This window comes from Lynx canadensis, chromosome F1 (genome assembly GCF_007474595.2).
Source record: "Lynx canadensis isolate LIC74 chromosome F1, mLynCan4.pri.v2, whole genome shotgun sequence".
NCBI classification, from domain to species: Eukaryota; Metazoa; Chordata; class Mammalia; order Carnivora; family Felidae; genus Lynx; species Lynx canadensis.
In genome coordinates, this window is record NC_044319.2 from 44,301,060 (window position 1) to 44,314,308 (window position 13,249).

The following is a 13,249-nucleotide window of genomic DNA, read 5'->3' on the forward strand; positions in this document are numbered from 1 at the left end:
CTCTTTCCCCAAAACACCTTGTAGCTCACTCGAGCCCCCATCCCCAGCTGCTTGCTTGCACTTATTATCTCCCTGTTAAGGGTGGCAGTTACGGGTATTGACCCTTCTCCTGAGCCCAAGGCGGCCGGCCGGGGGTGCCAGCTCTCAGCTATCTCATGTTTGGACCTGCCAGGCACTCATAGGCTTCTGGGAAGAAGACTGTGTGGGACGATGGAGCCAGATTGGGCTGCAGTGTGAAACCCTCTTGAGCACTGACAGATTTGGCTAAGGTGGGGGAGGGAGAGGACTCCTCATAAAAATAACGAGAGCTTAAAAAGGAGTTGGCAGCTTGGTATCTGGGGGCTGAGTCTATCCCTCCAGCCGGTGTGCTTCCCTGGGACTGGATGTTTCCGAACTGCAGGGAGAGCCAGGTGAACCTACCTGCAGAGCATCCTGTTAACTCCTCTCAGCCACTCTCAGGGTGCTCTGGGGTCCACAGGCCATCAGACTCCATCAGCACGGTGCCCCCAGCATTCCAGGCTCTGAAGGCTTTGTTTTCCTTTCCTGGGACTCCAGGCCGCATTATACAGAAAGATGGCAAGACGCACACCAGAACAGTCCCATTTCTGCTGAGAGGCTGTAGATCACAACGGCTAAGAGCATGGGCCCTAGAGTTGCATAGGCCTGGGTCTGAGGACCAGCACAAATATCCTGCTTGTATGACTCTGAACCTCAGTTTCCTCATCCATAAAATGGGAATAATAATCTCTACCTCAAGGCTGTTGGGCAAGTTAAATGGCAGACTGCATGTAAATGGCCTGGCACATGTAGGAGTTATTCAAGCAATGGTACTTCGAACTATTGCTGTACAACGTGGTCTGAGGCATAATGGGGGTGTTGCCCTAATTGCTTTGGGGTTAAGCCCTAGTCAAGGAAGATGTCCCCTTCATCTAGTCTGATGGGGAAATGTACACGGCCATCTATTTTTTTTAAATATATATATTTTTTCAAATTTTATTATTTATTTTGGGAGAGAGAGAGAGAGAGAGAGAGAGAAGGGGAGGGACAGAGAGAGGGAGGGAGAGAGAGAGAGAATCCCAAGCAGACTGCGCACTGTCAGATGCAGGGCTGGAGGTCAGGAACCATGAGATCATGACCGGAAGTCTGACATTTAAGGGACTGAGCCCCCCAGGCGCCGCAACGTGGGCCATCTTTGATGGGAATGACAAGAACTGGCAAAGACCCCTCTTGCCAGAGTGTCAGGAAAGTGCACAAATAACCTGGGTGGTGGCTGCAGACTCCTTTGATATCCTGAGTCTTCCTGAGGGCCAAGTTCTGCGTGTGGGTGGAAGGGGAGGCTTGCTCTCCAGGTTGCCATAACTTTGCATATGATTTGCATATGCTTGTGGGGCCCCTGCAGTTTCTTCTGGCGTCTCCAAGTTAAAACATTGCTGCTTCTGCAGACAGAACAGATATTGATTTTCTTCTTCTCCGGTTACTTCTCTAACCACTCTGATTGACCGGGCTCCTTCGCCCAGTGAATGGGGGCTGTGAGAGTGGGATGAGGAGGTGGACTGGGGGGGGGGGGAAGGGAGGAGAGACGCTGACGACCCTATAGCACATTCTACTCCGTGAACATGAGCCATCATGGGTGATGAGAATGAGCTGTTCCCAGAAGGATGAAGAAAAGACCTAGGGAAGTGTCTCCCTCGGGTGCGTCCTGGTCTGTTCCTTCCCCGCATCCTTGACCTGACCTCTGGTGCCCCAGGTCCACCTGGCCCCGGGATCCAGCGCCACCCAGTGAGGCGGGAGGCGCGGGGTGGGGTGGGGGTGGGGGGGGAGCGCGGGCGGGGGAAGGGCGCCGCGACAGCCGAGCAGGGCTTTGGGGAACCTTGCGAGAGGAAGTGGCTTCCGACTTCTCCGCGCGCAGGGCGAGCTGCAGGAAAGGCGCGGGCAGGGGGAGGAGGTGTCGAGATGGCGCTCCGCGCTCGGGGCGGAGGGGACGAAACCGCAGATGCCGAGTGAGCCGGCGAGCGCTGCGCGCGAGGCGGGCGCCCACGTCCTACCCCTGAGCTTGCAGCGCCGGCGGCGCGCGGGGAAGCGCGCAGGTTACGCCGCAGCCCCAGCCGCTCGGGCCCGGGCTGAGAGCCCAGGCGGCCGGCGCCGGGTGCGCCTGGCCCCGTGACCGCCCACCCGCCGGCGGGGCTGGGAGCTCGCGCCCCGCGGGGCCCGGGGCGGGGACCCCCCCCCGACCCCGACCCCAACCCCAACCTCGGCCGCCGCGTGAGCCCGGCCGGTCACACGCGCCCGCTGCCTCGCGGGGCTCCGGGCTAGATGACGGTGGACAGCAGCATGAGTAGTGGGTACTGCAGCCTGGAGGAGGAACTGGAGGATTGCTTCTTCACTGCCAAGACCACCTTCTTCAGAAATGTGCAGACCAAACAAACTCCAAAGGTAAACCTAATGATCGAATGCAAGAGCCGTTCACGGGGGGGGGGGGGGGGGGGGGGGAATAACCTCGGGTCTGGAAGGGAAACCTGCATCCTGGCCGACAGGCAAAGCCATGCGTTACCACTGCCGGTGGCCAGTTGCCCTGGGGGACCCTCGTGAACTTGTCTGCTGAGCCGACCTAGGGTTGGATCTGGAGCCCTTCGGGGACCACCAGCAAGCACTGTTCTCTTTTTACTGCCCTTTTCAGTATTTCCTGTCCCTGGACCTTTTCAAAATGGCTCTCAATGACTTGGGGACAGCGCCTGGCTCAGGGTCTGGCAGCCTGCTTACCTGTGCCTGGGGAGGGTGACAGGGCAACTACTTTTTTTTTTTTTCATTTAACCCCCCCAAACCTGAGCTTTGAAGCTCTAGATGGAAAGTGGATGGCCCCCGGTAGGATAAACATTCATAGGTTGAAACTTCCGTATTGTGGGTAGCCAGGAACCATCTTAAAACACAGTTTTAGCAACTTTGCAGAAGTGCGTCAAGTTTTTAGAAGCAAACTATAATTTCTCTTCTACGTCATTGTCCTACGACCGTTTTAACTTACTGGCTTGCTTGGGGTAACCTCAAGGGCGGGTGTATGTGTTTCCTAATGGGGTCCTAGTGCTTCTTGCAGCAACTCTGGACACCCAGCATGCCTGAGGCCCCTGGCCACACCCTCCCAGTTGCCACAGATCACTTATCTGCCACATACTTGGTGGGAGTGGTGGCAGAGCTCTGTTTATTTGTTATGTTATTTAGATGAGAGGGATCCAAGCCAAGCCTTTGGAGAGGTTACCTAAAAGAGACTGTTTGTAGACAGAAGTGAGCTGTTAAATTGCACAGGTGTGTGCAGGCTCATCATTAATTTAGCAGTCTTACATGGATAGATTCACGAAAAACTTCCCCAGGCCTGACTCTGGGGCCTCCTTTGTGAATAATTCATCTTGCCTGTAGGTCCTGCATTTGCTGGGTTCTGACATCACACAAATGTACTGGACCTTTCAATTGTGAGAGGATACCCAAGAACCAAAGGAAAGGTTTTGATTTTAATGTTCGAAGGAATCAACTAAAACAGGCCCCTGGAACCAGCACCTGCTTTCTGGGGCACCCCTTTATGAGGCTGGAGAGCAGGGATGTTTCTGGAGGGCTGGGGGCGGGAGCAGGTAGAGCTGTAGATAGGGCTCATGCAGAGCAGGGTGGTTGCAGACGGGAGGTGTCCTGCTCTCTCTTTAGGGTTCTTGCCTCATTGTGTGGACTGCCCCCCAACCCCCACCCTGAAGGTACTCTAGCCGTCTAGGGTCTTTAAGACCGGTGGCTCTCAACCTTAGCCACACACTGGGGAGCTTTAGAAAATGAGGGTACCTGCCCACAACTGGAGAGTCTGACTTAATTGGCTTGGGGTACAGCCTGGGCATCAGGATTTTGAAAAGCTCCCCAGGTAACTCTGATATGCAACTGAGGTACAACCATTGCTCGAGCGAGTTTTGCTGCTGCCTGGGAAGGAAATGGTTCCTGTTTTTAAAACAAAGTTTAGCTGCTTACAGCCAGGCTGTAAGCCCTTGGTCCCAGAAGGTGGGCTTTTTGCATGATTGGGTGGAGGAAGAGGCACTGCAAAGCTGAGGTTTCTTTTACTTGACAAATGAAGGAGGTAGCCATTTCTGGTATTTCTTGGGAGAGATAGAAATACCATACACGGAAATATGCTGGGGTGGGGTTGGGGGTGGTGGGTGACTTGGTCGTTGGCCCAAACAGCCTCCTGTCCTCCTCCCTGCCTCCCAACACTCCTTCCTAGCATCAGTCCTGAAAATACTTTGGTTTGGCGCCCACATCAGCTCTTTCTTTACTCTGTCTAGTTCTTAAATCCATTCCCTATCATGACGCCTCTGCATATCTCCCTGCCTCATTTTGCCCAAGCACAGAAGCCCTCAGGGGGGCAGGAGTCCCTTCTAAGAAACTCCTGGGTGAGCCCCGGACAGGGTGATATGGAGAAGGGCTTCCAAAAGGAAGGGGTTGTAGGCACCCCCACCCCCTAGCCTCGCCCCTGCCGAGCCACTGTATGAGATCTGTGACCCAAGGGCAGGGCTCCTCAGCCTGGACTTGCCTTCAGTGCAGTCCCCTCCGGGGAGGGACAGGGCACCCTCTGCCTGGCAGTGAGACCTGGGGTGGCCCCGCCGGCTGAAAAGGGAGCCGTCTGTCAAGGGGTGTGTGACTGACTCAGGAACTGAGGAAGCTTCATCCAAATGTTTCCTTCTTTCAGCCTTCGAAGTGTTGTTCTGCCTTTAATCACATTTTCAGCTCTGTCTTCAACCTGCTTCTTGGAAAGAGGTTTCAAAGAGATCTGTCAAATCACGACCTCATTCTAACCCCCAACGATGATGCTTTTTTCCTGACTCAGAGCTCGCCTCTGAGCGCCTAAGGGGATTCCTCTTTCCTGTCTCCACGGAAAGTGTTTGTGTGTTTCCCGGTGGCCGAGAGACTAAGGCCCCCATTCAGGCAAGGTAAAGACAGCGGCTATAAATAGCCTTGTCAGAACAACCTGTATCTGCTGCTGGCCCGAGCCTGGCTGGGACCAAGCCATGGGGAAGCCTCGCTGCTGTTCCTGGTGCCACCACCTGGGAGTTGTCACTAGCCCAGCCTCCAAGGAGTCCCTGTCTCCAGCCCCTTTGGTGGGAGATTAGGGAGTGGGAAAAGCCTCCCCTTTCACAGAAAGGAGGCACCTGAAGGTAGACTGCAGCAGAGAAAGGGGACCGAGCCCTGGGCTCTTGCAGAAAATGGCAGCTGCCTGGGGAGCTGTGCCTCTGAGAGACATGGCCACTGGGCAGCTTCAGGAGGTGAGGCCGTGCTGTCCAGGGACTGTCCCCCTTGCCTGAGCACAGTTAGGTTGCATTTCCTTGGGTTTTCTGTGTCCAAATGAGGCTCCTTGGAGGCTTCAGGGAGCACCCACGTGTGTGCCTGGCAAGGTGCACCCTGCCACCCCAGTCTACCATTCTGCAGCCTAGAGGGGTGGGGGCCTGTCCAAGGTCATGCAGCAAGTTTTTGATGGACCCAGGGTTAGAACCTACATCTCTTGCCTCCTGACCCTGAGATTTTTCTGCATTAGTCCTACAAAAGGCAGCATGTGACAGTGCAGGGCCGGTGACGGTGAAGGCAGGCCCTCTGGCCATCCCTGCCATCTGCTTCTTCATTCCTGTCTGGGGTCTGACCCTGGAAGTGGGGCCAGCTTCCACCCGCCAGGTTTCCAAATGCCCACAGGTGGCGGCAGTTTAGGGTTTGGCCTCTGAGCTCTCCTTGCATGTTCAGCAGGCTCCAGGATCCAAGGACACTGGGGCCACCCCATACATCGGGGTGGCTGCTCCGAAAACACACGGAGCCTACTTCTTGCAGAGTGTCAGAACTGAAAGGGATCCATCTGGTGTGGTGCCCCACTTTACAGATGGAGAAACTGAGGCCCATAGGGATGGGAGGACTTCACGAGGCCACATGTGTGACCAGGTGGGGCCAGGAGTAACACCCTTCTTGGACTCCTTGTCAGGTGCTATGCTTCATCCTCTTCACTCAGTGAATGAGCCAGGACAGTGTTGGGTCCTTGTCCTCTCAGAGCCTCCTACAAAATGGAAAGACCCAAACAACCTTAGGCTCCATCCCATAAGGCACACTAGCCAAGGGGACATTGACTGTGCATTGAACTGGCAGGGAGTTCCCTGCCATCAGTTGCAAGATCTTGCAACTTTAATCATGTACAAGTTCTTTTTGGTGTCTATCCTAAAATCCTGCTTGTTGTGTGTTTTCTTTGTGGCTATGGAGAGCAGAGGGTTGACTCTGTCGATGGTTAAATGTCCTGAAGCCCACGTGGGACACACTCCCATCCTCCTCCACTTGCACCCTCAGGTTTTCTCTGGTCTGGGTTGACACCACTGATCCTTAAAACATTCAAGGCAGATGCACAGAGGAAGGGGCTCACAGAGGTCGGAGTAGAAGCCCCTCTGGTTCTGTTCCTGCATTCGGTCTCATCTCCTCACACCTCCTCTCCTCCGTCACCCCCTTCCTGGACGGGGCCTCTGTGGCACTCCAGGGACGTCAGCCAACCCTGATGACCAGTCAGGGAAATACCCATCACTCTGCCAGCAGCAGACACAGCCCCTGCCCCTGCCCTTCTTGGCATAAGAGAAAAGAATACTAAAAATAAATGTGTTCCAAATGTGAGCAATAGAAATAAAAATAAGAATCTTCAGAACCATTGTTTTAGGTGCTATCTCAGAAGGCTGCACAGACCAAGGCGAACCTCAAAAGATGTTTCATGCCGGCCCAGCCCCAGGATAGCCCTCCTTTTAGTCCGTAGGCTGTATCCCCCTCCCGTGGAGTTCTTTGCCATTTACCTTCTCTGGTCCTTCCCAGCGTTGCTTTTCTCCTTGAAGATGGAAAGCCTTCTAAGACCGCCAGTCACATCCCCTTCAGCTGCAATGCAGCACCAAGCACTGGTTTCAGAAATAGAGTTCTGTCCAAGTGCTGGTTAGGTTTAGTTGCTGGGTCTTCTCTCCGGCATCCTGTAACATCAGGAGAGACTAAAGGTTCTAACGGCCCCTGTTTTTCAGTCATGGAACACAAGAGCAGTTTATTCCCACCCCACCCCCCACTTTAAGTCAAGTTGCATTGGCAGGTGGGGGCTCAGGATAACACATGGCAGATTTTTGTGGGCCAGGCCCGGAAATGGTGTGTTTCTTACACCCACACGCCATTGGCCAGAACTCAGTCACATGGCCGCACCTGACCACGAGGGAGGTTGGGAAATGAAGTACAGCTGTGAGCCCAGGTGGCAGAGGAAGAGGCTGTAGTGAGCATTCAGCGGTCTCTGCACGCACCCTTCCTCCCACCTTCTCTGCGCAACCGCCTTTGGAAGTTCTGCTCATACTTTCTTGGGGACGGGCCATAGCTGTCTCTCCAGTCTTGTACCTCTCCTTCATCTGTCACCACGGATATGCCGTTCCCGGGATGAGCTCCTGTCTCCCCCTGCTACACTGGCAGCTCCTTGAGGACAGATGCTTCTCCTTACTCAGCGCTTCTCCACTCCTCTGCAGCATCGGAAGCCCCCAGTGCTGCTCCCAGGTGGTCCAGCCCCCTGCCTCGGAGCGCCCTTTGGATCACGTTTTGAAAGTGGAGATTCGCGGGCCCCACCTCAGACTTACTGGGTCATGAATCTTTGGAAGTAGGACCACCCTCAAACCTGCCTTCCTCCGGGTGATGAGCCTATTTATTGAAGTCTAGGAACCACCTATTTAGGAAATATTTAGTAACTTCAGTTGAAATACGAGACGGCATTTATCACAGAGTCCAGAGAGGTTCTTAGGCTGGAAATTGAAGCCAGAAGGTACAAGGATCTGTCCCTGGCCACACAGCTAAGTAGCGACAGAACCGAGGCCTCGGGGCCCCTGGGGCCCCATTGTTCTCCCTACGACCTGCCAAACAAGGCTGCTGGAGTGGCAGCCTTTTGCCGTCGTGACCGGCACGTGCTGGAGTGGAAACAGCACAGACCCATGAGCCAAGTCCTGGCTTGTCATCCCCGCTGCAGCTCGTAACTGAGGAGCTGTGGCCAAGTCTCTTCATCCCTCCAGGCTGGGACCTTCATTGTCCTTCCCACGACAGCACCTGTGGGAGGAGCATGTCCTCATTTTCTTCCCCAAGAGTCCCTCGCCTCTTTGCACGGCAGCAGACCCTTCTCACCACCTTCTCATGGAGTTTAGGTATTGACGACTAAGCTCTAAGTTGTAAGGGCTTCCCCGGCATGGGGGCAGGAAGAGGGCCTACATGACTGACCCCGGAGGCCCCTCCTCTACGACTACTTGGGACTCAAGACATCCTCACCTCTGTGTCCAGATGCCTCCCCTCCGGCCCACCCTTCCTTCTTCACAAATTGAGACCATTTACTCTGCCTCAGCTGGCTTTTCCCTGTAGAGCAGTTCCAGTTACAATTTGGGGCACCTGCCACATCCATCCATCCAGGCAGTTAAGGAGAAAGGAAGAAAGATTACACACGAGAATCAAATTCCAGCTCTTAGTTCACAATGTCAGGTTGGACTCTAGATCCAGCTTCCAGCCCGTGAGCTTGGGAGGGTGGCCCCACTGGGCTCAGGCTGGGTTCCCAGGAGCCTGGGTTCCCTTCTGTCTTCCACTCTCGACTCATCAGGTAACCCACACCTGTGTACTTTCTGGCTTTGGGATCCTTCTGTATGAAGGACCCAGGCCTGTCCTCATTAAGGGCCTTGGTTTCCTCTTCAGTCTACCTGTAAAAGAAAGTGGGGACCCAGGCCTGGCCTGGCATATATTCCCTGAGGAAAAAGGACAGGATAACTTTGCCAAGAATCAGGAGCATTGAATTTCAGGGCCAGGAGGACAAAGGGAGCTGTAGGGACAGAAAACTCTGGATCACTGGGCCTGTGGCTTCTGTCCGCGGTGCTGTCCTCTCTTCTCTTCTCCCGCTCCACCCCAGCTTAGCTTAGTTTAACACTCTCCAGCCTATGTCCCCCATCTATCTCTCTTCCTGGGTCTAGAACCAAATATTCTGTAGCCTTTTGGAGGGCTCCCATGCCCCTTGGACAGCTAAAATTTAATATATCCGGAAACAACTCATAGTTCTGCCCATGACTGATTTCTCTTGGTATCTCTGCCTCACCCTCGCAGTCACCTACCTTTGAAACCCCGGCGTCTCCCCCTCCTCCCTTTTGTCCACTCCGTCACTGTGGGTTCTGCCTCCAGTGCTGCAGATGCCAAACCTCTCCTTTCTGTCCCCTGCCCTGTGTTGGGTGACCATCACCTCTCACCTGTATACTCCTGGAAGTTACCCAACTGCTTTCCGTCCCGTTTCTTCCCCTTTTGTACACCCTGCTTACGACTGCCAGGGGCATATCATCTGGTATCACGAAGCCTTCCGAGTCTCCTCCTTGCTTCCAGAGTGAAGCCCACACTTGGCTCTGGTTCTTTATATAGCCTCCCAAACCCTGCAATACCTGGCCTCAGTCAAACTATTGTGTTTTTAACTTTCAGCACTGAGCGCCAGGGGTGAGGAGGACAAGGACAGATAAAACTCAGTCTCTGCACTTACAGACCGATGTTGTGCAACAGACCCTAGTTCCTCCCCTCCTCATCCATGAAGTGTCTGGATGGGTGGGGGCCGCTGGGCGGAGGGACGGCCAGGTGGAAGACACTCTGCACGTGACACATGACTTTCATTAGGATGTGGCAGCCGCTCCCGGGACCGGGAGCTGGAGGGGCCGGCTCCCGGGATCAAGGGGTTTGGGCATGAATAGCCTAGGAGGTGGTGAGGGCAGGCTGGCAGCAGACTGGCAGTGATGGGGCTGCGGCAGCCGCTGGGAGGGGCGCAGGAGATTACCTTGACCTCTGAAAGGCGTATACTCCCCGAGCTGGAGCAGACTGCCAGGAGTCATTGCAGCCCTTCCCCTGTTTCCAAGCAGGCCTGCAAGGAATCCAGCACAGGCAGGGGAGGGGAAGCTGTACTCATTCCCGCCATCCTCCTCCAATTCATTTTTCAGCCCTTCCTTGCCCGAGGTGCCATACAACGCGATTCCAGCTGCTTGGATCCCTGCTCCACGGGGCACTGTGAGTGTAGGGAGGGCAGCAGCCCAGTGCCAACTGCTCCTGACAGACCACACAGGCAGAATTTCAGTTGTTGTCAAGCTAAAAGATTGACACCTTCAATGAGGTCGTATGTGAAAGAGGGCTAGCCAAGGGGGAGGCCCCCACCCCTCATTCGTCCCACTCCAAGACACGTGCTCTTCCCACTACACACTTGGCGCTTTGGGTGAGAGTCGAGTTTGAAAAGCTCCAAATGAGCTCCAGTCACCCATCTCAAACTCTGTTGACACCCCGTAGGAAGCGGGGGTTCTCATTCAGCTAGTTCCCTGAAATCCGGGTCAATTCTTCCTGCTCTGGTCTTGGGAAATCTGGCTCACCATACTCCGCTATCACCATTGCATCAACCTCCAGTTCGTGAGCCCCTCAGTGTCCTTCTCATTGCCTGGCGGTCCCCCAGTGTGAAGAGTGGTGTAGAACGGTCCCCCGCACTGTGATGTAGATGACAGGCAGGAGCCGGGTCTGCAGGGCTCTGACCTTGCAGTGGGGAATGTGAGGCAGGTCTCCACTGGCTGGAACACGAGGCGAGGTGGTAGGCGGGGCTAATGTCTACATTCACGCACGCGGGGGAGGTGTGGGTTCGTGAGGAGAATGTGGAAGCTGGTGGGTCTAGGGTGTCTAGAGATCATTTCCCATTGTGCCCACTTCTCTGTGCTCCCCAAACACCAGCATATCTTTTCTATTCCTCCTTTTGATGGGCTGTAATTTTCTGGACAAAGGACCACATCTTGGTCATCATTGTGTCCTCGGCACGTGGTAGGTGCTTGATGGACATTTGGTAAGGAAGGGTGGGCTTGGATCTTCCTTCTAAATAAGAGAGCCCAAAGAGGCAGCAGGGGCTCCCCGGAGGGCCCATGCGCAAACGCTTTAGGGCACGGTATGTGAAAGCTGATCTCCCAGACTGTTTTCAAGGGAAGCTTGCTCAGATTCTGGATGTGGAATCGATGGATTTTTCCAGTAACTGTGAAAAGAAAAATCTCACTGAGTGAGCAGAAAATGCAAGGACAACTTTCCAAACATAGAGCGGCCTCTCCAACCCATCTGTGATTGCTCAGCTGTTTGCCCTGGAGGATGAGGGCAGGCAGGGCTGGGTCACTAAGCAACCAGGCCCTGGCACCTGCTGGCAGGAGTTGGTGTGGTCCTTCCTCATGTGGGGCCTGGGAGGGGGAGGGTTGGCGCCCAGGGGCCCATGTGAGGAGGCGGGAGAGCCTTCTGTGATGGGTTTCTTCTCTCTGCCTTTCAGCTGTGGAGAGAGGCAGGTTCAGGGGAAAGAACCAACATACTTCTCATTTAATTTCCCAGTTTAATTCTAAGCAAGTGGAGACCTTGGTTTGGCAGTCCTGGTAGTTCGAGTATCCTCTGTTGGCTCAGGTGACGTGGGCAGGTGAATCAGTGCTGGGCCTGGGAACCCAAGCCACAAGCCTTCACTGTGTGTGACCTCAGGAAGCAGGCTCACCGCTCAAGTCCTTACTTTCTCCTTCTGTACAATGGGTGACTTGGCCCTCCAGTGAAGAATAAGCGCTAAAGGAGGGCCCAACTTTTGGTTGTGGGACCCCAAGGAGAACTCCCCAGCTTGGGATAATAAAAGACATGGAGATGGGTGATGAATTCTGACATGGGGATGTGGGGTTCATGACTGGGGTGCACGGAGGTATAAAGACCAGGAGGGGGTCTCCTGGCAAATGGCTAGAATGTATAACAGCGACAGTGAATTATTGGGCCCCGATGTGGTGGCAGGTGCTTTCCGTGCGCAGGCTCAGTTGATCCTCGCAACAACCATCTGTGCTTTCCATCTGACAGTGGGGAAACTGAGGTACCAAAGGGGTCATGCAGTACTAAGGGACAGATCCAGGATTCAGGCCCAAGTCTAATGCCAGAACTCCTAGCCCCTAAGCTCTGCCGCTTCTCCTAAAGCTCTTTCCAGAATTTTCCTACTTGAAGCCCCAGCAGTGAGGCCCAAAGGTGCCTACCGATGCAACCCCATGTCGGCAGCACCCATCTTGGAGCTTCTGAGGATGGTGCTCTTTGCCCGGCCATTCAGGAGGGGGAGGAAACCGAACATCCCTGTCCCCGAGGCTGCGTGACACAGTGAGAGGACACACACTTGAGAAGACTCAGAGTCACTTAATAATCACCTAAGACACGTTTCGGTATCACAGATTAGTCCCCAACATCGATGTGGGTTGGGGTTAGCCAGGCGGGCAGCACAGTGACAAGAGGACACGTGTGGGCTGGTGAAGAGGCCCCAGCACCCAGCACCAGCCGGCTTGCCAAGCCGCTACTTGGGTCACCTGACAACTCCGGCTGCTTCAGAATGGGGGTGCTTGGGCCTTTTCGTCCCAAGACTCCTTCAGATCTCTAAACCCAGGCTTCTGTGTGCCTGAGCGCCTCTCTAGAGAGCCACCTGGGAAGCTCTACGACCCTCCGCTCGCTGCAGAGCTCCTCTGTTTGGATCAGCCCTAGTGTCCTGCCCTTTGTTAGTGCACGCAGGAGAGTGGCCTGTGGCCAGGAAGAGAGCCTGGCCCCTGGAGGATGATGGGGCCTACGTGCTTGGAAGTGAGATCGACTCCTCACTTGCTTGGAATATAGAAAGTAAGGGACGCTCCCAACTATATGGGAACCAGATGAAACAGGCCAGTTACAAGGCCTCCAGGCTCCTCTGCCCTTGGAATCCTCTTTTTTTTTTTTTTTAATTGTGATAAAATATATGCTACATAAAATTTACCATGTTAACCATTTTTATGTGTGCCGTTCCGTGGCATGAGACACATTCACAATGTTGTGCAGCCACCACCACCGTCCATCTCCAGAACTTTCCATCTTCTCCGGCTGAAACTCTGTCCCCAGTAGACGGAAGCCCCCCGTTTGCCTCCCCCCAGCGCCCCTGGCAGCCGCCATTCTGCGTTCCATCTCTGTAGACCTGACCGCTCTGGGAACCTCACGTAACTAGAATCATACAGTATTTGTCTTTATGTGACTGGCTTATTTCGCTGAGCATAATGTCTTCAGGGTTCATCCACGTTGCAGCATGTGCCAGAATTTCCTTCTTTTTTACGGATGAATGACATTGCATTGGATGTCTACAGCACATTTTGTTCATCTACCCGTGTGTGCATCGGTGAGTGGCTTCTGCCTTTTGGTTAGTGTGAAT

At 54.4% G+C, this 13,249-nt stretch overlaps 1 protein-coding gene across 2 annotated transcripts in view; it reads left to right on the top strand.

Annotated features, from left to right (window-relative positions):
- Window positions 1-13,249, top strand: part of RASSF5 (Ras association domain family member 5) — a 66,505-nt gene that overhangs the window by 35,570 nt on the left and 17,686 nt on the right. The window contains exon 1 of one of the 2 annotated variants that reach the window (XM_030303509.1): window positions 2,160-2,433. The exons of the other annotated variant lie outside the window; for it this stretch is intronic. Within the exon in view, the coding sequence (XP_030159369.1) occupies window positions 2,314-2,433 (120 nt within the window). The 5' untranslated portion in view covers window positions 2,160-2,313. Of the gene's footprint in view, window positions 1-2,159; window positions 2,434-13,249 lie in introns of those variants that run through there. 2 annotated transcript variants of the gene reach the window in all.